Source organism: Urocampus carinirostris, chromosome 1 (genome assembly GCF_059441175.1).
Source record: "Urocampus carinirostris isolate Australia breed hairy pipefish chromosome 1, RoL_Ucar_1.0, whole genome shotgun sequence".
Classification (NCBI taxonomy): Eukaryota; Metazoa; Chordata; class Actinopteri; order Syngnathiformes; family Syngnathidae; genus Urocampus; species Urocampus carinirostris.
Window position 1 is genome coordinate 58,207,851 of NC_142349.1, and position 24,831 is coordinate 58,232,681.

Sequence of the window (24,831 nt, forward strand, 5' to 3'; positions counted from 1 at the left end):
CCAAAACGTTGCAGTTACTATTAGGTTGTCCACAATGGCACATTTTAGAGACAAACCTAGTCAACAATGTGTTCTGCCGGACCCTGCTTTTGGTAATAGTCAACTGAGACTTGTGTATAATTTTCTTAGGCAGGCTAAAATGTCACGTCTCGCGGCCAAATGCATTCTGCCAGTACCCGCTCGCAGCATTATTCAGATTCAGATTCAGATCTACTTTATTGTCATTCTAGTACACGTGTATACAGAACGAAATGTCGATGCATATGGGACTGGGAATAATGCATGGCAGCCGTATAAGTGCAGCTCATTTCTGAGAGAATTAAGGGCAAAGAAAAAAACTTTAGGAAAAACCAAAGTGAGTTCTCCCGGTCCCTGCTCTCAACAATAGTCAACTGGAGATAATGCATTGCGGCTAGTCATGCTTTTCATTTTACATGGGCTAGAACGACACAACTCCTGAAAAGATTGCCTTCTGCAGGTTGCCGATAGAAACAAAATGGGATTGGAGATAATAGATTGTGGCTGCACAAGTGCAGCTATCTTTTTGGTTGACAGAATGTCAAAAAGGAGCCACAGAGTCTGACAAAAGTTCAGTGATAATGAATAGCGGAATATTTTCCTACCTAAGATCCATTGAGGCTGCGAAGTATAAAGCGCAGAGAGGGATTACAGTATGTGTAACATGATATACAATTATTTCCTTTAAGTTATCTATGCATCCATCCATTATCTGCTCCACTTATTTTCAGTAGGGTAGCGGGGGTGCTGGAGCCCGTCCCAGCCATCTTATGGCAGTGGGCAGGGGACACCATGAACTGGTTGGGGCCAACTTGGACCGGTCAATTAACCTGACATGCATGTTGTTGGAATGTGGGAGGAAACCGTAGTGCCCGGAGGAAACCAACGCAAGCACGGGGAGAACATGCAAACTCTGCACAGAAAGGCTGGTAGCTGGATTTGATCCCATGACCTCAAAACCTTATCACGGACGCACTAATCACTCAAATGCCGTGCTGCCTTCCTTTAAGTCATGTATTTATAGCTTCAAATAGTTTAAGACTTACTTATAATTATTATATATATTAAAATCTATGTACAGTCAATATATATACATATATATATATATATATATATATATATATGTAATTATATATGGCAGTCAATCTAAAAGACATTTTTGCACAGTTTTGCGGAAACGTGGCTCACGTTTAGCATTCTGGACGCTAACATGTAGCCACCCGGAGCTACCCGGAGCAATCCGGCTTCAACGCCACTAAACAGAGACACAAAAGCCGGGGGGAATCGGAGAGGAGGCGGACTTAGCTAACACGAGGTGGTGTATCCCTGGATTTTCACAAAGAAAAGTTTTCCATCTGCCGCAGGGATGTCGAATTTTTGGACTGGCGTGACGTCATCCACTTCGCTACAAGCACCCCTAGGGCATCATGTTCATCTGTTAATAAACAACGGGGTAGACTGCTGGAAGTGTGAATTTCCCTACGGGGATGAATAAACTATCTATCTATCTATCTATCTATCTATCTATCTATCTATCTATCTATCTGTCTATCTGTCTGTCTGTCTGTCTGTCTGTCTGTCTGTCTGTCTGTCTGTCTGTCTGTCTGTCTGTCTGTCTGTCTGTCTGTCTGTCTGTCATAAAGCCGTGACGCAAACCAATCACAGACCAGCACTTGATATAACGTCGACCAATAGCAGACAGGCATCTTAGAAATGTAACTTGTCATTAGCACCAATACAGCATAGTAGGAATTTTAAAAGTTTATGGGCACACAAAATAATTTCTTGTTGACGTCACACAGTTGGGAAAATGTCGTAATGGGTGGCTGGAAATAACATCTTATCCTACACTGTAAAGTGAAAATGTCGTAAAGTGGGGTCACCGTATCGCGGGGTCACTGTGTTTTCAAACTACGCAATTAGTGTGTGTAGCTTTAATCAACGTGTGTTTGTTTCTTGGCCTTGGTGACAACATTGGGAGTGCTTAATCAGCTTTTCTCCCGGCGCTAAAGCCGTCCACTGTCCCCGAGGACTCAAATGTCCTATGTGTGGGATCAAGCGTCCTCTTGCAGGGACAGCTGGTCCTCCTCCAAGACCCCCCACAAATGCACATCATACAATGTTAATGTTGACTACGTTTGCATGGAGGCAATAGTCCGACTGGGATCACAAGTCTAATTTCTAGAGCAATCCGAATGAATTGTTTACATGCCTCGAGACGGCAAATAAGGCATATACGTGTTTTCAAAGGATGATTGTATGTGGCTTGCCGAAAGAAAAAACAAGACTTACACTATATATGGACAGATACAACTGTGGCATGTTCGCCATGGGGCTGGAAAATCAAACCAAAATGACACAATGAAATTATCAATACACATGAGGCTTTTTAGTAAGATGGAGTTTGTGTGTATTGTTAGACTGTCCTACAAGTGCTACTGTGCTTAGGGGCACAAAAATATACTGAATAAGGTAAACTATGCATACACATTCAACGTAAAATTTTAATCTTTGTCATAAGAAAATGTTAATTATTTCACTGCATTATATTATAGCTTTTTTTTGCTAAAATAATAACTATATTTTGTAATCTCTATTTTAGTGAAACAGGGGGGGAAATAATTACGAAAATTTAATATAATTTGGCAGATGCCCGAGTAGTAAACTACATTTTTTTAAAGACAATTTAATAGATAACAGAAAATAGTGTATAAGAAGGTATTAGAAGATAATTAAAAATATAATGAACGTAAAAAAACCCTGAAATATACACAAGTATCTGTAGAATAGAGCATCTGCCAAAGAATTAAGCTAATTTTAAGTATTTTTTTAAATGAAATTTTTAATAGAAAATAGAAAAGTATATATATATATATATATATATATATACACCAGTATATATATGGTATTCAAAAATAATAAAAAATATAGCAAACATAAAAAATACCTAACATAAACACAATCATCTGAACAATAAATAGAATGGAGCAGGTGCATAAGAATTAAGCTAAATGTAAGAATTATTTTTTTGAAAAAATAATAAAAGTAATTATTAAAATTTCACCAGAAAAAAAATATTTATATATAGTAAAAATAAAAAACAACTAAAATAAACGTGAAACGTAAGCCTTATAGCCTGGTGAGCTTTATATACTGGAAAATACAGTGGATACAATTGTAAATTCATAGTAATAATTAAATGATACTGCATACAATAACTGTTCTACCTTTGAGAAACATAGAGTGGTCTTCCAGTGCCCTCTTGTGGTTAAAATGTTAATTGAGAAGCGCAAAACTTTGACTGCAACTCAGACGCCACTGCAAAACCTCTTTTGTTGTAGCTTTGGACAATAATTGTTCGTAAGTATGAAACATATTGTGCTTGCTTTAATGAACACTTTATGGTAACAATTTCTACAAATTTACGTAATCTTGTTTAATTTTTGTGAAATGAGACTTCATGCTGGTTACTGTTCTGCCCTTGAGAAACATAGAGTGGTCTTTGAGTGCTTTCTTGTTGATACCTGTTAAATGTTTGTGGCAAAATTAACTTTAGTGGTGAAACCAGATGTCATAATGTTAATTTATGTCTATGCAAGTAATTATTTGATTTAAATGTATTAATTTATCTTTTTTATGCAACCTTAGCTCTTACTGTAGTTTCAATTCCATGCGCTTTGTAGTCCAGTCTGCCTTATATATTAAAAATATGTCACAAAAGACTAGTTTTGGGGCCTTGTAGTGTCAAAAATGCAGTACTGTTATATAAATTCCTTAGTCCTGTGTGCTTGTTTAGGGTGGTGATAGCCCTGAGCCTATTAGTCTTTTTTAAGGGGTCTGTAACATCTTCCAGAGGTAATTTCAAGGGTAATATGGGTTCTTTATAACGTCTTTATAACAACTGTTTGAGCCTATTAAAATAGTTTTGTCTTCAGTTGCAGTGTACAATCTGCACCGCTTGTCATCAGTAAGGCTGCCGGGGTGCTGGAGCCCATCTCAGCTGTCTTCGGGCAGTGGGCAGGGGACACCCTGAACTGGTTGCCAGCCGGTCGCAGGGCACACAGAGACAGATAACCATTCACACCTCGGGCCAATTGACCTGACATACATGTGTTTGGAATGTGGGAGGAAACAGGAGTAACCGGAGGAAACCCATGCAGGCACGGAGAGAACATGCAAACTCCACGGGGAGGTTGCGGTAGCTCTACTTGAACCCTGAACCTCTGCAATGTGGGGCTGTGTGCTAACCACCCAGCCGCTGTGACGCCTATTTGATTGTATAATTGTTTCTACTTCGGCAATTTTGCCAATCACAGGTTCTTCTTCGAATATACCCTACGTGATAAACACTGGAAATAGGTATATAAAATGAGCAAAAGTCCTCGCTTCCGCATATGAAACAATTTTGCTCATACTACTTTTTTATTTTTATTTAAAAAAAATGTTATGAATCAAATAGTAGCTAAAATGAGCAAAATTTTCCGCCAATGCTGTGAGAGTTTTGAATTGAATATGAAGCTAGTGGAGACTAGAATAGCACGTACCTTTGTGGATTACATGCTAATACACGCTTGTGATTATAGAGGAGGTCCAATAGTGTTGCCGGCGATGATGTAACTAAGCGTCTTATCTCTGCGGGACGCTCCAATATTCCATGTCTCCTTTCAATATGGAAACGCTCTCCCATGCGTAATTTAACGTGACAGCTTGAGAACTGCTCAGGAGTTCGTGTAGGAGGTGAACCACGATCTTATGAGATGCTGCCACATGCTCGAGGCCAAAAGGTTGACGAACGGGTCAAGAGAAGAGACACAATTAGATATGTATGATAACCGTAGAGGTAAGATCTTGGGCCAGGGCCTGAACCCGGCCCGGAATTCAATCAATCATTAAGTCGGGCCGGTCGGGCTTCTCTCTCGTTATTATTATTTTTTTCCTCCTTTGTGGTGGATCTGCACAGCATGCTCTTACTTTTACTCAAGTAATTATTTAGATAATGCTTACCAAACTATCAGTTTAACTCTAAATCTCTAGATCCAAAGACATTTTTATCCTCAGTGTGAAAGTAAAAGACCACATCCTTCTTCCAACTCCCTCACGGCAGACATCATTTCTGCTTTACAAACTTTCTTCCTGGTTTTTGGGCAAACATTTCACTCTTTGCTAATTCCAGATTTTCTTTTCGGTGCCAGTTAGTTCACTTTCACTTTCGTTCGCTGCACGTCGCCGAAACTCGCTTGCTTTGGGGCGGCAGTAGGTCAGGAGGTAAAGCGCTAGTCTTGGGACCAAGAGGTCGCCGATTTGATTCCCTGCTCCTCCGTGTTATATGTCGAAGAATCCTTGGGTGTCATGGTTGCTCATTGCCCTCACTTGGCCGCGCCCGTGTGGCACCAGCTGCGGTTCGTTGACAGATTGGCTTCCCTCCTATTTAAGCTCAGTGCTCTCACTCACCCCGTGTCAGTCTGTCAACCAACCTCTGCACCCGCAAGACGTGTGTTTTGACTCTGTCTGGTATCGATCCCGTCTATCTCGTCCTGTTTAATATCTGATTCCAGTCCCCAGGGTCTGGTATCGATCCTGCCTGTCTCATCCTGTCTGATATCTGACTCCAGTGTCCAGTACCGGGTATCGATCCCGTCTATTTCGTCCTGTTTGATATCTGACTGCAGTCCCCAGTGTCTTGTATCGATCCCGTCTATCTCGTCCTGTCCAGTATCGATCCCTTCTGTCCGGTATCTGCTCGTGTATGTGGTATCGATCTCTTCGACCTCTGGCTTCCTGTTTTTTTTCACGCCGGACTTCGGTGTTACTTCTTCCGCCCAGCCATCGCCGAATCACTGGCGTTTGTGTTCACGCGCATGACTCCCCTATTCCGGTAAAATAAACCTTGTGTGAAAACGTTACGCATCTGGGTCCTCCTCCTGTTCTGGTTCTGACATTGGGCAAAACACGGAATCCCTAATGCCCCCCAATAAGAAGGTAGTTGCCTTGGATGGCTGACACAGTTAGTTAGTGTGTAAAAAGGGAAAAGTGTGAAGCACATTGTAAAGCGCTTTCATTGAGGGATTCGGCTACAAATAAACCCCAAGCTGCGTAGTTCAGCGCTGAAGATCGCACAGCCAAAGTAAAGCTAAGTGTTCACTTTGGCGGCAAACTAAAGCTTCAGGTTTATTTCGGGTCGGTTACTAAATCAAGTGCATCCGTCAGGTTATGGCGGGTTCGGGTTTAAATACCAGTGACTCTGGTCGGGTCAGGCTGAATTTTTTAGACCTGATCTTACCTCTACAGTGAACAAAAGAATGCAGTATGCCGCTAATACAATTACTGGCTTAAAATGAGGATGAAATATTCTGCTCCACCATTGAACATTTGGAGAAATGATATCATATTTGCCACAAAAAACATGTAGCTAACCCTTGGTATACAGCATTAATGTCATGATTACTGATGTGACTCACCTGTGCCCGCTCATTTGGCGCCAACCGCGGCGTGTTCTGATTGGCTTCCTGTCACTCTTTGAACCCAGTCCTGTCAATCCCCTGTTGTCAGTCCGTATGCGAACCTCAGTGTATACTAGGCAAGCCTTTTTCGACCCTGACTCCCACCTGTCTCCGGCTACGATCCTGACCACATCTGCTCTCCCGTCCCGGCTTACGACCTGTTTCTGACCCCGACCACGTTTTTGCTCTCCTGTCCCGGCTATCGACCTGTTTTTCCGTTCCTGACACTGCCATCGCGCGCTATGGAAGATCCACTTCCGTATTTGGATCACAATCCGATTGCGAGAGCGACTTGCTCCTCGCATCCAGCGAGCATTGGATCGCGGGCGCTGCCCTTCCTCTTTCTTTCAATAAAATTGTGAGAAAACGTTACGCGATTGGGTCTACCCTGTGTGCTGGTTGTGACAATTAATCCAATCCGAGGCAAAATTGCTGTATAGCAGGGGATACAAGCCCCTGTATCCCAGAAAAAAAAAATAGAATTGCACATAGTAAGCACTACTCAAGTGTGATATAGGTACACATGATTCAATTATATTATGAACAAATATAGGTGTAACCTGAGATGGGTAAGTGGAGTTACAGGTGGATGCAGAGGGTCTAGGAGATGACTGATTCAAATTAAAACTGATTTTAAAACCGCTTTTTTGTTTGTCATGCAATCTAAAAGTCTTTGTTGCTTTAATCACCCGCTTATGCTTAATATTAGTCCCACCTGACGATGAGTTATGGTCATATTTTATAGCGAGGGTTGCGATTCATGTGCCTTCTTCATTGTTTTTGACAATTGCTTTGTTTCCATGATTATCATGTATTGCTTCTCCATTTAGCATCACTGCAATCCTTGAGAACCGTGTGAATAAATGCAGTACAAAAAATACCGTAAATACGGTAAATTCCGGACTATGCACCTGGTTAAAAGCCTCAAACGCAAATTTAAGTAACTAATTCAACTTTCGTTTGTACAAGTGGCACGCTAGCCATTAAAACGAACTCATTCGCGTTCCTTTCTTACATTTAAGACACAGGTGTCAAACAGGCGGCCCGCGAGACAACACTCAGAGAAGCGCAAGAGAAAAACAAGCTGCAGTTTGAAATATGTCAACTTAATGTTGCCAATGAAAGGTGCCTCGAACCAAGACACTGTACTTGTATTTCTTTCTCTCTCTCTCTCTCTCTCTCTCTTTTCCACCCCTTTTCTCCCACTCGCTGTCTCTGTCTCTTTCACTCTCTTTTTCTCTTCCTTTGTTGCTCTTTGTCTCTTTCTCTCTCTGTGTCTTTTTAACTTCTTTTGCTCCAACTCCCTTTTTTCCTTTTCTCTCTTTTCTCTTTCTCTCTTCCTACCCTTCGCGCTTTCTTTTCTCTTTTCTCTCCTTCTGTCTTTCTATTTCTCTTTGGATTTCATTCTTCCGCTCCCTTTCTTTCCCTCTCTCTCACGACTTCTCTTTTCATCTATTTTGTTTCTCACACTCTCTCCCTCTCTCTCTTTCTTTGTCCCGCCCTCTCTCTTCTTTTCCCTCCCTCTTTCTCTTATTTCTTAATCTCTCTTTTTCTTTCTCTTTAATCTACTAGTCCGGCCCCCAAGAGTATGTTTGTTCTATCGTGTGGCCCCCGAGTTAAAATGAGTTTGACACCCCTGATTTAAGACAAATCAGCGGGGAAGTGTCTTGTAGAAAAGTAACACATTGGGACGAAAAGCAGTCACTCTTTTGCAGAGCTGTCAATCATAATCAACTAGTGCAGCAGTCAATATTAATTAATTAAACTGGCAGTTAAACATATACAGAGTGCGACAAAAACATAAAATGCTTAAGAATCTTTCTAACAAGTAGTTTCAGCTGATGGAATATTATAGTGTTGCAGCAGGTGAGTAATTATCCGGTATATTTTTCCCATCAGGCTGAAAACTGTGACGTCATATTAGGCTCGTTTCAGTTTGATAACTGTCAGCCCGATAATGATCAAATTACCTTTTTTTAGTAACGGAATCAGGACCCAAATGCGTAACGTTAACCACAATTGATATTATTGATAGAAAGAGGAAGGGCAGCGCCCGCGATCCGGTGCTCGCTGGACGCGGGAAGCAAGCCGCTCACACAACCGATCGTGTTCCGAATACGGAAGTTGATCTTCCGGAGTGGGAGATGGCGGTGTCGAGGACAGAAAAAAACAGGTCGAAAGCTGGGACAGGAGAGCAAATATGTGGTCAGGATCAAAAACGGGTCTTAAGCCGGGACGGGAGAGCAAACGTGGACGGGGTCAAAAACGGGGAGATCAGGAACGGACGGGTGGAAAGACGGGATAGACGGGAGTCAGAGTCAAAGTGCTTGCCTTGTAGAAACAGAGGTTCGCTGCCAGACTGACAACAGGCGGGTGAAAGGACTGGGCTTAAAAAGGACAGGGAACCAATCAGGCAGCCCACAGCGGCTGGCCCCAACGAGCGGGTACAGGTCAAACTAATCAGTCATCATGACAGTCGACATGCATAATGATTTTTTTTCATGTAGTAGTAGCAATACTTGGTCACCTTTCCATTCCCTTGTCGTGAGTGCAAGAGATAAGAGAGCTTAAGATCAGTTGCAAGGCTCAACATGTGTCCAGGCTGCTGTGATCGTACCCGCACAGTACATTAAATTTTGTTTTGTGAATATTGAATGCTGCGCTAGTTGATGAAGATGTGGACACGTAAACAATCGTCTTAATTGTGGAATCATTTGTTAATTTTCTGCACATAGTTACTCCCCCTGGCTACCCGCGCTTTATTTAATTTCTTCACTTTGACATTCAGAGCAATGGGCAGAATTAACATCGACACCCTCCCTGGAGCCCTCGCGATGCTTTGGTCAAATAAAAATAGTTGGATTTCCCTGGTCTCCAAAAGTTCTAATCCAGCTGCTAGGCGCCAGCCAATGCAACCAGCCCCGATGTCGTATGGTAGGGAAAATGCTGTAACAAGAAGCTGAAAAACTGTCCTATTCCACATCGTGACGTAAAACATCTTAAAGTAGGGACACTGCAAACCAGGGATTCTACTGTAACTGTCATAAAATTTAATGAACCAGACCCAATTGGAAACAATTAACTATTGTAAGTATTTAACTGTAATCTATGAAGTGTATTCAACAGAAAACACTTTACGATTGCAGGATGAGGCGGAGGAGTTGCGGGCGGAGATGGAAGAGCTTCGCGACACTTACATGGACGAGGAAGTCTACCAGTTGCAGGAGCTCCGGCGCGAGCTCGAGCGCTCCAACAAGAACTGCCGCATCCTGCAGTACCGCCTCAGGAAGGCCGAGCAGAAGGGCCTGCGTGCCGCCCAGACCGGCCACGTGGACGGGGACCTGCTGCGCGCCCTCGAGCAAGACCTCAAGGTCAGTCTGTCTGTGTCTGTGTGTCACTATGTCTGGAGTAGCCCCTTGAGAACACCTCAGTAGACTGTGGAGATGGGTCTTAATGATTTTATGGTAAATTTGGCATTATGTTTGTGTGGTTGATTAGGCTTATTTCAACCCTACTTCTAATTATTAAAATCTAGTAATAACACGATAATAACATAATAATGACCTAGTAATAACATGACAACTCATGTTTATAAAGCATATCAAAGCTGGGCTTCAAAAAGGTTGGTAACTCCTGGCCTACAGTGTACAAAATCTCTGCATCGCACTTGTGACCATTTATTAGGATATGTCGCATAGAAAATTGATCGTTTGACACATCGATTAACTCTCATAATAAGCATTCTACAAATAAATGCCAATGTATGAGTGTCATGTACTAACTTTTGTTAATATACATTTTTATTAGAATTTTTTAGACAATTCAACAATTTCCTTACATTATTTTCACATTTTAAAAATTGTGCTGTACTTCATCAAAATAACTCTAGTTTTGTATTAGTAATTTTATCAAATTAATTTATGTATTTTGGTGGCTTTTTTAATATAATTAAATATCATCCATAATGTATATTGTCACGATTGCCCATTGGCATCGCCAGCTGCGGCTCGTTGACGGATTGGCTGCCCTCCTATTTAAGCCCAGTGCTCTCAATCACCCTTGGTCAGTCCGCCAATGAACCTCTGCACCCGCAAGACGTGTGTTTTGACTGTGTCCAGTATCGACCCCATCTGTCCGGTATCTGCTCGTGTAACTGTTATCGATCTCGTCGGCCTCTGGCTTCCTGTTGTTCCACGCCAGACTTCTGCCTTACTTCTTCCGCCAAGCGATCGCCGAATCACTGGTGTTTGTGTTAAAGTGCATGACGGCCCCATTCCCGTAAAATAAAGTTTGTATGAGAAACACATCTGGGTCCTCCTCCTGTCCTGGTTCTGACAGTATATAACAGTTGTTATTTTGGAAATGCACTCAAAATAAGGAGAGAGTTTTGCACTCGCAATGAGAACAGGAGAGGACTGCACGAAAAACATCAAAATGCCAAATTCCTTTAAATCTCCTAGGTTACAAAAGCAGGTCCACCTTAAGGGAGTGGAAAAACAGCAATATTGATGGCCGATAGTGACAACTGTGTCAACAATGCATAATAGTCAAAATGACGAACAACAGTGAAATACAATAGTCCAAATTACGACTGGCATCCTATTTAATCTCATTTGCAGCTGTCTAATATTTAAAACAGAATAAACTTACTCAAATTAAACTCAGAAAATATCTTTAAAGACACAGAAAATAATAAATTACAAAATTTTAGTTTTTGTATAATATACACAAATGTGTGTTTACTCAAGCCGCTAAGAAAAAGTAAGTCAGACCGAGAAGACACTGATGGATGAAAACCAAATTCAGTGAATGCTGAGTCAATCAATTTCCAATGTTTTTCAATCCTGGTCGATTTTATCAAATAATTGGCCACCCTCCAATTCTGATAATATGTCACTTCAGATAAATTGCATTCTCATTGAGTTGAGGGCCATTTGAATGAATCCCGTAGCTCATGACATTCAGATTAGCACCCAAAAAAGTCTTTGTATGTTGGGTGCACGGCAGCATGCAGCAGATTCTTACACCGAGTCATCAACACATCCGTGAAAATCATCGGCGGCTCTCTGCCCAGTCTGGACGTTATTACAGGCGACGTTATAAAGAACCAATATCACCCTTGCAACCACCTCTTACTGCCCTCTGGTAAAGGTTACAGATCCCTTAATAAAGACTAATAGGCTCAGAGGCTATCACCACCCTAAACAAGTACACAAGATGGAGGAATTTATCTCTCTCTCTCTCTCTCTCTCTCTCTCTCTCTCTCTCTCTCTCTTTTCCTCTCTCTCTCTCTCATATATATATATATATATATATATATATATATATATATATATATATATATAGATAAACCCATATCTATTCAAATTGTGTGTCTCTACTCTTATTCAGGAAATGTGTTGCTGCTAATGTCAATGTACTTTTGTTTTGACGCACTTACAACTTAGGGTAGACTAGAAGCACTACCATGTAAATATTGCCTTACTTTCATAATGTTTTTTAAATCTTATTTTAGTGTTTTACGTCTCATCTTGTGAACACTCTACAATCAAAGTTGTAATCAATATCAATGAAAAAAATCAATTGTATTCTAAAATCAATTTTTCGTTCACATCTATGAAAAAACTCATGAGATGATGTGAAATCGAACTTCCTACACTTGAGAATAAGTGTGTTACCCTTGGTTAACTCAGGTGGCCAAAGACGTGTCGGTGCGCCTGCACAACGAGCTGGAGAGCGTGGAAGACAAACGCAGTCGTGCCGAGGACGAGAACGAGGAACTGCGCCAGAAAATCATCGAGGTGGAGATCTCCAAGCAGGCGCTGCACAACGAGCTGGAGCGGGCCAAAGAGGTCAGAAAAACCCCTAAACTGGCAGGTCAAAACTAAATACAGTCCAGCAAAGTACACTCGACCCCAGGACATTATTTTTTTCTAAGGTTGGGATCACAAAGTTAAATTGCTGTATAGCGGGGAAAATAAACCTATGGTAATTTAGCCCATGCTTTCTGAACCTGGTACCCTAGATAAAAGTATTAAAATAACAATGTAGTACAAAGAAAGTACTACTTGTGTGTAATGTACGTGCATGTGAGTAATAAATAGCAACAACAAAAATTAAAATGTATTTATCTTTAGTGTGCATGACTTGAGCTGGTACAATGGAGTTCATGGTTGGATGCAGAGGGGGGGAAAGGACGGTACTTCTTCAAATAGCCTATCAACATTTTCATAAGGCCGTGATGCAAGACAATGGGGGACATCCATTTTATATGACCTTGACCAGAAGTGGACATGACTCTTAGAGACGTAACTCATCATACGTATCCACATTGCAAAGTATGAATTTTGTAGTTTTAGGGAAATAATTAGTCGGTTGTCATTTAGTGGTCAAATGCTGTAAGTAGGGGTCCAAAAAACATTATGAAGCAGGGAAGCTGTATCCTGAGGGTCTATTGCAGGTTTTAATTTATTTTTTATGTCATGCATGTAAACTCTTTTTTTCTGTATGCAATTTGATAACCGCTGCCCCAAAATCCCAATTTGAAGAAAGTTACTTACAGTTGGCCCGCGATTGGGTTACCATGACAACTGGGGACAAAGGACAGTATATACAGGTCAGTATATCCATCAGTCAGGTCCTCGTCTTGTAGTCAAATTTTGGATTGGGCCTCTGTTCCTTTGACTTTGACAACGTTGATTAGTCAAGTCAAGTCATGTTTATTTGTATGGCCCTTAATCACAAAGAGTCTCAAAGGGCTGCACAGACCACAGATTATTGCAAACCACAGACTATTATTACACCATCCCCTGATCTAAAACCTACATGAGGGCAAGGTAAAACTCAAAAACTTCAACCTAAGGGAAGAGCATTCCACAGTACCGAGGCCCGAATCGAGAACGCTCTTAAACTTGCGGATCTCTTCTTGGCTCTTGGGATCATTAGAAGACCAGCATTTTCAGATCTAAGGCTCCGGACCGGAACATAGGGGGATATTAATTCTGAAAGATATGAGGGAGCAAGTCCATGCATGGTTTTGTTTACTATCAATGGTTAAGATTGTGAACAAAGATAAATTATTGTCTGAAGTTTTTTTCCACACATATATGAAAACAATCTTCTATAACTCCTATCACCATTGAATCTTTCCAGTCTTTTGCTCACATCTGGTGCGGCGGAATGTCAAAAATATGTATTGCCGATCGAAAGCTGCAAAAGAGAACACGGGGGAATCTCATTGACCCAGTTAACATGTGCTGCCGTGCGCCAAAGACTCCACCAATGAGTGAGGAGACTCCCTGCCGCAGTGGCACACATACCCTGCATGCATCTTCCCTTTCAACATAAATACAGGCCGCTCATTCATAATTCAGTACAGTGCCACATTTTCACGACTTTCTTTGAACTGGCTTCAGCTGCTTTATGTTTAATGATATCTTAACCTGTTGTCTCGGAAGTTGACGGAAGTTTGGGATGACGCAAAGTTGAGTCGACTCGAGAAACGGTCGTATTGTTTGACTTGCTGGGATTTACAAGGCAGGTTGAAAGGTTCTGCGTCCCGGCGGTCTGGAAAAAGTTAATCATGAGGATGTCTATATATAAGGGATCTACCAATATGAGATTTTCAAGGCAGATACGATTATGTATCAAGGGGAGGCGGATAACCGATATTTGGCTCCAATATTCATTTGCTGTAAAAGCTTAAAAATTGGCGTAAGAAAACTTTTCTAATACGGAAGAAACCAAAAATATTTGTCATAAACTCAAATAAAAGCTTTCTGAAACATTTAACAGGAAATACATTAGAGATTCAACACAACTAAAATGACTAATCTTTCACTTAAACCAAAAACAGTGCAGGAAATAAAATTAGCAACTCATCTAAAGGTACATAAAAACTTAAACTGAAACTTTTTACAATAGCCTAAATAAATAAAATACAATACAACCGAAGCTGACTTAAACTAACTTAAAACAAAGAGTGCAATGAGATTAAGGCCCAATCCCATTCCTCTCACTTGGTCCTGAGAACCCTCCAGTGAGATCCCTCCATAGGAAAGTCCCCTCGGTGAGTGGAGTGCAAAGTGAAGATTGTCCCCTAAGAAATTGGACGGGACTTGCAAGGTTCCACCCCAGTCCAGTAGATGGCCGTAATACGAATTGGCTGTAGACCTCAGTGACGTATTGGCCTACGTCACATGTAAACAACTCGAGTCTCAACCTAAAACAGAGCTCGCAATTTAAAAAGTGTGGGCACTTCTGTTTTAGAGCCAGACTGACAAACTGATGTTATGGTAAGAGCTCATCACTTCCACTTAAGCGAGCTTTTTACGCTATCAATAAAAAGCACACTTGATTGACGAGTTAATTTATCAGTCTCCACCTGAACGTACCTCCCTAAAAGGAGTTACTTTTTGTGATATCTCTTAATTGCAAACACGACTTTCTATCACGAACATAGGCGTGTCGGGCAAGTTAACTGAGCTGCAGCTCTCTCCTGCTTTAGTGGCTCTGTCTCCGGTCGCTTATCCAATCAGAAGGCCGTGGGGTGGGTAGCAGAAGGGAGGAGGAGGGAAAGGGAGGAGTCGGAGCAAAGAGAGAGTCTCGGCTGCATGAGACTTAATTATCGTCTCGCCGAATGAGAAAAAATGCAGATCCCGTTTTCCTACAAGTTCCTAAATATTGGTGCCGATAATCGGATCGCCCGATAATAGGTCGACCTCTATCAAAAATGACATTTAGTGACTTGAAGGAATGTTACTACATCCACGCATGTCATAGAAAACCAAACATCCAATGGAAAATGCTTATAAATATGTGTTGAGATATTTGCAGAAGAAACTTCCTCATACCGTATTTATTCAAAGGAAAAATTCATTTGAGATATCTGCTACATGCTACATTTAGCACACCACAATTTACTCTCATATAGTTTTCAAGCTATGAAATGCCATGAGCTGGTTGAGTGAAGTAGCAAGTGGATGCTGAGGGGTATAGGAGACCGCAACGTGGATTAAAAATGAAACCTATTTCAAATCTTCCACTTGCAAAGATTATCATGTCCTTAGAGGATTCCCTTGCCTTAACCCCCACCTTAATTTAACAATTGGCCCAATTGTCGATTGGCTATGGCCATGCAACTCAATAAGGGAGTAATTCGTGTGCCTCTTTGTATTTTGGATTATCTCAAGCTTTGTTTCCATGGTTATCATGTTTTTGCTTCTTCCTTTAGGATCAATGCACAATTTGGGACCCATAGCAAATAAATACAGTAGAAAAAACACAGCATTTAATAAATACTTGCACTAGGGAGTTCAGCCAATAACATATTTGTATTTTCATGATGCACCTAGGCAAAAGTAATCATATTTCTTGATAATTGAAATTTTTTTCCATGGTTATCATGCTTTTACGTCCCTTTTAAACACCACTGCAAGTCTCAGGACCTGTACCTTATGAATAAAGTACAAAATATTAAGTAGTGTATCCTTGATTTGCAAAGTCTTTACGAGGCGTATGAGATTCTGAACAAGGTTAAAAAAACGGCACTGTGGGAGGTAGTTCAGTCAATAGCATATCGGCATTTTTTGATGCCATGACACAAACCAATATCAGAAAAGCATTGTATATGACTTTGACCAATAGCAGACATGCATCTTAAAAACGATTCGTTGGCATGCAAAATAATTTATCATATAGAGGGGAAAATGTTGTAAAGAGTGGCTGAAAAACATCTTATTTCACATAGTAAAGTGAAATCTTTGGCGGGAATCTACTGTACTGTACAATGGAGTTTTTGACTTTACACCAAAATTTGTGATAAATGTAAAAATAAGCTATATAAAACAAAATCAAAATATTAACCATGTTAAAACAAAACAGCCTACTTAACAAATCCAGTGAAAGGCCAATAAAAGTACATTTAGCAATAGGTAAGCCAAAAAAACATACCGTATATATAACACACTTTTTTTTTTATAGAAAAGAAAACCTCAAAGTTTGGGTGTGCGTTATACAAAAGGTATTATGGTAGTATTTGTCGAAAAATATCTCTAACTGCTGGACTACCAATGACATACAAAAAGGCATTCAATTTGACCTCACTATCAGACTATTTTTATTCACAGTACCAGAGATGAATGTTAGAAAATTGGATAAATCAAATTAGTCCTGATGGATAAAAATAACGCAAAAAAAAAATCACAACATGTGAAACAACTCTTGGGATTATCGAATGATGAATCTGACTTTAAAGGATGTTAAATAAATACATTATCCATTTTATGTTGGTATTGTGTTCATAGTGTACAGTTTCAATAAATGATTTTAATCATGGCCGCACATATTCAACAACATTTGTCATATACAATGCTCGGTTGGAGCTAAGAAAAAGTGAAATTAAAATTTATACCGATTTTGAGTCCAAATTTAGAGTGCGCGTTATACTCAGATAAATACGGCGAGTAATACCAGCTCGGTGGCCTTGGGAGTAAGGGCGCCTGCCCTGAGACTGGGAGGTCGCTGGTTCAAGCCACGGCCAGGTCATACCTAAGACTTACAACATTGGTACTCATTGCCCCCCTGCTTGGCGCTCGGCATTAGGGGTTGGAATTGGGGGGTTTGGTCACCTAATGATTCCCAACACAGCAGTTGGGTTGAGCGAGGGGGCTGGGAATCCCCTCCTCTGTATCAATCTCCCAAAACGAGTCAAAAATGACTCTAGCCACCTCCCACTAGGGGGATATGGCTGCGGTGTATATATATACAGGTATATAAAACATGATAGAAAAAGTTGCCTTTTTTTCTCAATAGTTGCGGTTTACCTAATACATTTGTTTTAATTGTTGCATTCTATGCCGCATGTTTTTTGCAGTTTCCCAGAGTTTGTTGTTGACATCGCTAATCTGGGCCCCCCCGTGGCGTCTCTCAGGTGGCGAAAACGCCACACAGTTGAGGATCTCTGGTGCAAACACACCAAAAACAATCCTCTATGGTGCAAGGCCCCCCCACCCTCGTGAGGGACTACAGTAATTGTGAGCAGAGGGACTCTCACGAGGCTTGTGAAGGGTGCAAAGGCGGCCTCATTAACATCCAGCTGGATGCAGCAAACACTGACGCACGCCCCCCAAACTAGAAACCTTTTGAGTCCAGGCACACAGCACAAGTAACCCTCTATTGTCTTATTATTTTCATCTATTTGTTTGGACATTTTGGACATGCAAACATGTAAATAGACTTTGGGGGGGCAGGGAAACTTGGTCCAAAGGTTGTCCACTTTTCTCTTTTCTGAAAGTAACTTTCTTCCGCTCTATCGTTCGGGTTTGACTCCACCTATACCTCTAAAAGTGTCTGTTCCGGTCAGGAGCCTTTGCTTTAAAAATGCTGGTCTACTAGTGATCCCAAGAGCCAAGAAGAGATCAGCAGGTTCGAGAGGTTCTCCATTCGGGCCCTGGTGCTGTGAAATGCTCTGCCCAATGAGATTCGATCGGCAACCTCAGTGGAACTGTTTCAATCTAGGCTTAAAACACACTTCTATTCTATAGCTTACGAATGACCTCTATTTCCTGTTGACGATATATGTGTATTAATTGTTTTTGCAACATCTATTGCAGCCTGGTCATTCCGGAAGGGGGGTGACCTCATGTGCGGTCCCTTCGCAAGGTTTCTTCATTTTCCTTATGCTGAGGTTCTTGAGTTTTTCCTTGCCCTCATGTAGGTTTTAGATCAGGGATGGTGTAATAATGGTATGTCTTCAAAGTAAGTCGTTTCATTTATTAGATCATGGACCTCTTGCGGAGGCATCTGTGACTCAGAGTTAGCGTTGAACAAGATATATCGTTGTCACTAGACATTTTAAGGGACGGCTTCAGTAGCCGCGAGTTGAAATCTCAGCAAAGACGACTCACCAGCTGATGATCATTCGTGACAACAGCCCACAGTGACGCTTGAGATGAAATCTCCAGAGACAAAATTCCTCGGGTAAAAGCTTCGGTTCTGGTTCTGTCGTGATACTCTTACCAGCTTGTGTCATTTCCTGTTTGGATTCTTGCAATTTCATCATGTCACAAAATGATGACACTTGGCTGGCGTTTGTTTTCGATTCTCAGACTGTCGTCTTCAGAATTTGTAGCACTCCGGTGGTTCTAACTTCTAAACATAAGAAGTTCATTGTTAGGTCACTATGGTTTTTCCATTTAAGACATTATTAAACGATAGGATTTATATATCTCTTTAGTCTTCACTTATCAAGATGATTTAGCCTGCTACGTAAGGCTCTCAAACTTCAAGGCACTTAGTGCTTAACAACTTTTAAGTCCATCTTGACTTTGAGACCCTGAAACACTTTTTTTGATATCCTAATGAACATTAAAAATCCTTAGTATCTGCTTATGAAGAAGAAAGCATAAGATTCCGAAAATACATATGCACCACACCGTTATGTTTTGTATCCTAGTTCCATTCCATTGACACAATAGCTTTCCTATCCCCTCACTCAAACCGTAACAATTGAAACTGATTGCCTAACCCCAGACTTAACCTTAAGTAAAGTACAATAGACCCCAGGAATATGATAATAATCCATTCCAAAGTGGGGATTGCAAAGTAAAATTGCGTATAGCGGGGTAATAGGAACCTATGGTAATGCTGATGTATTCCAAACTTCCACTACCCTATTTAAAAACATAAAAATAAAAAAATCTGATGTAGGAAGTACTACTAATGTATAATATACGTTTATATGATTAAACAACATTATACATGTTAAGCAAAAATGAAATTGTATTTACCTTCGATATTATGTCATTTAAGATGGTACAGTGGAGTTAGTGGGTAGATGCATGTCTTGGAATAGAATGAAAAGATTTAGAAACTTCCACTTGGGAGGATAGTTATGTCCTTACAAGACTTTGTTGCTTTAGTTGCTTTCCTACTCTTAATAATTGTCGTTCTGTTTAGAAATACATTTCTTAACAAAGGTAGTGATTTCTGTTAAAAATCGTCAGATTCGTTTCCATGGTGTTTTTGCTTCTCCCTATAGCATCACTTCCAAGTCTTGGCACTCATAGCGGATAAATACAGTACAAAAATAAAGTAATCTATCGCTGACTCACAAAGTCTTTATGAAGCAAACAAGATTTTGAACTTAATGAACAGACCGAAAGGCATTGTGGGAGGTAGTTCAGCCCATAGCATATCCACATTTTAAGGATGCCATCATCCAAACCAATTGCTGACCAGCAATTCATATTTCGTCGACCAACAATAGAGAAGCATCTTAGAGACTGAGATATTCGTATGCACGAAAACAACAAAGTTTGAATTTTCTAGTTTTTCGATACAGGGCATAAATTGTTCTTGCGGTAAAGAGGGGTTGAAAAGTGGAAATGTCTTAAGGCTGGGGAGCCGTATCCTGGGGTTCTACTTGCTTGCTTGGGGTTGTCCATCGATTCGATGATGACCATCTTCTTTTAATTGTGAGTCTGCTGATGTTTGAAGAGTCCGATCCTGGATCCACAGATGCGGCCACAGACAGAGCATGTGAAGGGGGTGATGGGGGGAGCAGGGGCGGCCCGGCAAGCATGTCTCCTTGCACGCTTTGCTGCACGGTGTTGCATGCGCTGTTCCTCCATGTAATCCACTCCCTGTGAGCAGTGGGAGCGCCAGAGGTCTCGGCAGGAAGCAAGTTCCTCCAGTGAGGAAGGGTTTATCCGACATCTCTTCAGGATGTTCTTCATTTGGTCTTTGAACCGCTTCTTCTGCCCACCAGCACTACGTTGGCCTAGATGTAACTGACCATAGAGGATACGGCGTGGCAGTCTGTGGCTGGGCATTCGAACAACATGCCCCAGCCACCTAAGTTGGCGTTGGGCCATAATGGATTCCATGCTGCAGCTGCCTGCCCTCTCCAACACCTCTGTGTGCGGCACTCTGTCCCTCCATGTGATGCCAAGGATCTTCGAAGACATCTTACATGGAAGGTCTCGAGGCTCTTCAGATGGCGGCTGTAGATAGTCCATGCCTCACATCCATACAGTAATGTAGTGATGCATACAGCTCTGTAGACCAGCATTTTGGTGTGGAGTCTAAGGTTGTTGTTTTGAAAGACCCTTCTCCTTAGTCGACCGAAAGATGCTGATGCTTGCTTGAGACGGCTCTGGATCTCATCATCCAATGAGCAGGTGTCAGACACTATGCTCCCCAGATATTTGAAGGTGGGCACCATGAGCAGGTGTTGCCCTGCTGCAGTGAGGATTATTGGATTCGGTAAGAGGTCAGCACTGGACTGACAGAGTACCTCTGTCTTCTGGGTGTTGATCGTCAGTCCCATTCTGGTGTATGCAGTTACAGCTGCCGAGAGAATGTTTTGCAGAGCCTCCGGTGTATGGGCAACCAGGGCACAGTCATCAGCATACTGTAGCTCAATGATGGTCTCTGAAGTCAGTTTGGTAGTTGCCTGTAGCCTCCTGATGTTAAACAGGTTACCATCAGCCCTGAAGTTGATGGTAACTCCAGCCTGCTCCTCCATCCTTCTACGTTGCAGTGTTGTAACACAGACGAGGAAGATGTTGAAGAGAACTGGAGCCAGCACACAGCCTTGCCTCACTCCAGTTTTGACGCCAAAGGGCTCTGAGCTGTGTCTTCCAACTACCACTCTGGCTGTCATCCCTGAATGGAACTGTGCAAGAATGGTGAGAAACTTGGGTGGACACCCAAATCTCTTCAGGACTTGCCACAGTAGGTCCCTGTTCACTGTGTCAAATGCCTTTGAGAGATCGACAAAGGCGATGAACAAGTCCTTGTGCTGCTCCCGGCATTTCTCTTGGAGCTGACATGTCACAAAGATCATGTCGACTGTTCCCCTGTCCTTTCGAAAACCACACTGTGACTCTGGGATGACGCGTTCCGATATTTTGGAGATGAGTCTGCGGAGCATGACCTTGGCAAGGACCTTTCCAGCAGTGGCCAACAAAGAGATACCCCTACTGTTGGAGCAGATGGATTTATCTCCTTTATTCTTGAAGATGGTCACAATGTTCGCATCTTTCCACAGTTGCGGGACACACTCTCGTCTCCACACCTCTGAAATGTATTGAAACAGTGTCCGTGTACAGAGGTAGCCTCCTACCTTGAGAAGTTCAGCTGGGATGTTGTCAGGTCCAGGGGATTTATTGTTTTTCAGGGTTTTGACTGCATGCAGGATTTCATTGAAAGTTGGCGGGAGGTCGAGGTCTGGCAATGTAGGATGTTCAGGGAGCTCTGAAAGGACAGTTGGGTCCACTGGGGTGGGCTGGTTGAGCAGGGTGTTGAAATGCTCAGCCCACCGCTCCACTATCATAGCCTGATCCTTGATTAGAGATGTTCCATCAGCAGATCTAACAGGTGCCAGGGAGCAGTTTCTGGGGCCATAGATGGTTTTTACTGCATCATAGAAACTGTGCATATCGCTTCTATCAGCGTGAGACTGGATTTCATTGGCTTTTGAGATCCACCACTCATCTTGCAGTTTTCTGAGAGTTCTCTGGGCCTCGGAACCAAGGGCTTGCCATAGCTTTTTATGGAATTGAGATTGTGGGTTGTTCAGGGTGGCTCTGTGCGCCTTGTGCATTCTGTCCAGGAGGGTTGAGATCTCTCCGGCATTCTGGTCAAACCAGTCCTGGTGTTTTTTAGTTTTAAAACCAACGGTTTGGGCTGCAGTGTCAAAGAGGGTGGTAGATATATAGGTCCACTTCTCATCCATCCCAGCCTCTGACATGACCAGCTGCTCAATGTTTGCCAGCCTCTCAGCTAGAGAGCAACGGAAGTTGTCAAGGGTGTCGCTACTGGAGAGTTTGGCACAGTTGAGTGTCTTCCTCTTTGAACCACCCTGACGTGCTAGGGGCCGGACATGCATTCTGACCTTTGTCAGAATCATGCGGTGGTCGGTCCAACAGTCTGCCCCACGCATAGCTCTTGTAATGAGGACGTCCTTCAGGTCAGCCCTCCTCACGATCGCGTAGTCGATCAGGTGCCAGTGTTTGGACCTGGGATGCATCCAGGATGCCTTATATTTATTCTTTTGTTGGAAGATGGTGTTTGTGATAGTAAGGTTATGTTCCGCGCACAGACTAAGAAGTCTCATGCCATTGGAATTAACTTTTCCAATGCCATGGGCACCAATCACACCATTCCAGTTTTGCAAGTTCTTTCCGACTCTTGCATTGAAATCACCAAGCAGCATGATTTTGTCATTCCTCGGGATGTGACTGAGGATGTCATCGAGTGCCTGGTAGAAGCGATCCTTCTCTTCTACTATACACACCTACACACACGTTTGTTTCGGTAAATAGACAATAAGAATGTCCTAAAACAGATTCAGATTCGTATCACCGACAAGCTTCGGTTTCTTTCCGAGAACATTTCCATTGATTTCAAAAAGTCCTGTTGCGTGTTGTCATTCGTTTATGCTTCACAATGTTGTTTGTGTGCCTGTGCGTGTGTTTGAAGCGCGGAGGGTACAACTCTCCTCCCTAAGCCGGCGCTGACCTCGGCCGGGGTAACCGACACGCAACAGAGGCTGCCACAATGCCGCTTTAATAGCTTGTGTCGGTGCAACACACGCACACACACTTTTCCAGAAACGGCGTACTTTTAACGAGTGAAACGGCGCATCATCCATAATCGCTTCTGTCGCTCATGCGCTACTCCGAACCCCAAAAGTCTGACGGATTGCATCATTTGTCTTCGTCAAAACCTTCATGCGCTTTCGCATTTTATCAGTCTCGTCTGCGAGGCGCTCGCATCCTCCTTTAGGGAGACGAGGGGGAAGGAGGGGAGGCTGACCTTGAAGCGACCTCGGGGAATGCCGCATCCCGCCTGTCACGCTGACAAATCCGCACGGTTTTTGATGCGCTTCGCACGATGCGCACAGAAATACGCCAAGACGGACAAACCTCACAGGGATGACTTAGTTAATTGAGTAGCTAGATGTTTAACTAGTTAGTAAGTCAATTGGTTTGTTACCAAGGTTCTATACCAGAGTCGTCAAACTGGCGGCCCGCGGGCCGAATCAGGCCCGCCAAGGATTTTAATCCGGTCCCCTAAACAACACTGAGAGAAGCGCAAGAGAAAAATGAATTGGAGTTGAAATAGCAAAGTTTATGTAGTAGTATCTCTCTCTTTTTCTCTCTCACTTTTTTCTCTCTTCCCCCCCTCTTTCATTTTTTCTCATTTTTGTTCTTTTTTGTCTCTTTCTTTCTTTATTTCACTTTCTTTCTCTCTTTTCTTTTTCTTGCTCTCTTTTTTTCTCTCTATCTCTCTCTCTCTCTCTCTCTCTGTCTATTAAGTGTTGCTTATTCCACAAATTATGATGGTCAGCGATTTAGTCACCCGTTTATTAAGTGAAATGGTTAGTCAACAAGGCACTGTTACATTGATTTACAAATTTTTCGAACTAAGACCCTCTTTAGTATGCTCATTACGTAGCCATTTATGTTGTTCGGTTACTTAGCCAAAAAGTTAGTTTTGTGTTCAGGTAGTTAGATTTTTAACTATTCCACCACTCAGCCATTAAGACGACTGGTTAGTTACAATAAGAATAGTCTTTATTGTCACTGATATCAACGTTGTGAAACATTGTATGCAACAAGATTAGACATGTCACTCCAAGGTATGAAAAGTAATATAGAGAAAAGCGACAAGATTAATAAAGAGAAAAGAAAAATACGAGGCTATCATGACCTCAGAACTGTGCCGCATTGACATGAACTAAAAAGAAAAATCTCGAAATCACAACGCATTATTTTTTTAACAATGTATTTGTGTGATACAGCTGCAAATAAGTATTTGAACACCTGTGTATCATCTAGAATTCTGATCCTGAAAGACCAGTTAGTCCCCTGCAGTGGGCAGGGGACGCCCATTAGAAGTCCACCTGCACTCCATGTATCATCCTGAACCAGATTTACATATACCGTATTTTCCGCACTATAAGGCGCACCTAAAAGTCTTTTTCAAAAGCTGACCATGCGCCTTATAATACAGTGCGTCTTATTTATGGATCAACATTAAATCACAAGGTCTCGCAACTTACGCAACAGCCGCCGACTCGATTTTCCCCCGAACGTGGAGTAGTCCGCGGTTTATGCTGGGATTTATATACCGGCGTTTCATTGGCTAACCAATGTGTCAATCATCATTTGAATCGATCACTATTGGCTAAAGTTATTTGGAGCCTCGGATAGGCTAGAGGGCCGAAACAAACCCTGCAATTGGCCGAAAAAGATGTGTCAATCATCCGTTAAATCGATCACTATTGGCTGAAGTTATTCGGAGC

The 24,831-nt window shown here is 42.0% G+C and overlaps 1 protein-coding gene and 1 long non-coding RNA gene across 7 annotated transcripts in view; one reads left to right on the plus strand and one right to left on the minus strand.

Annotated features, from left to right (window-relative positions):
- mtcl1 (microtubule crosslinking factor 1) overlaps window positions 1-24,831 on the plus strand; it is a 75,883-nt gene that overhangs the window by 1,888 nt on the left and 49,164 nt on the right. For all 5 annotated transcript variants that reach the window (XM_088346592.1, XM_088346593.1, XM_088346594.1 and 2 more), the window contains exons 2-3: window positions 9,665-9,889; window positions 12,212-12,370. In XM_088346592.1, coding sequence (XP_088202718.1) covers window positions 9,665-9,889; window positions 12,212-12,370 — 384 coding nt within the window. The remainder of the gene's footprint in view (window positions 1-9,664; window positions 9,890-12,211; window positions 12,371-24,831) is intronic.
- Window positions 18,431-24,831, minus strand: part of LOC148376380 (uncharacterized) — a 34,967-nt gene continuing 28,566 nt past the window's right edge. For both annotated transcript variants that reach the window (XR_015851938.1, XR_015851937.1), the window contains one exon: window positions 18,431-18,668. This is a non-coding gene — a long non-coding RNA (uncharacterized LOC148376380). The remainder of the gene's footprint in view (window positions 18,669-24,831) is intronic.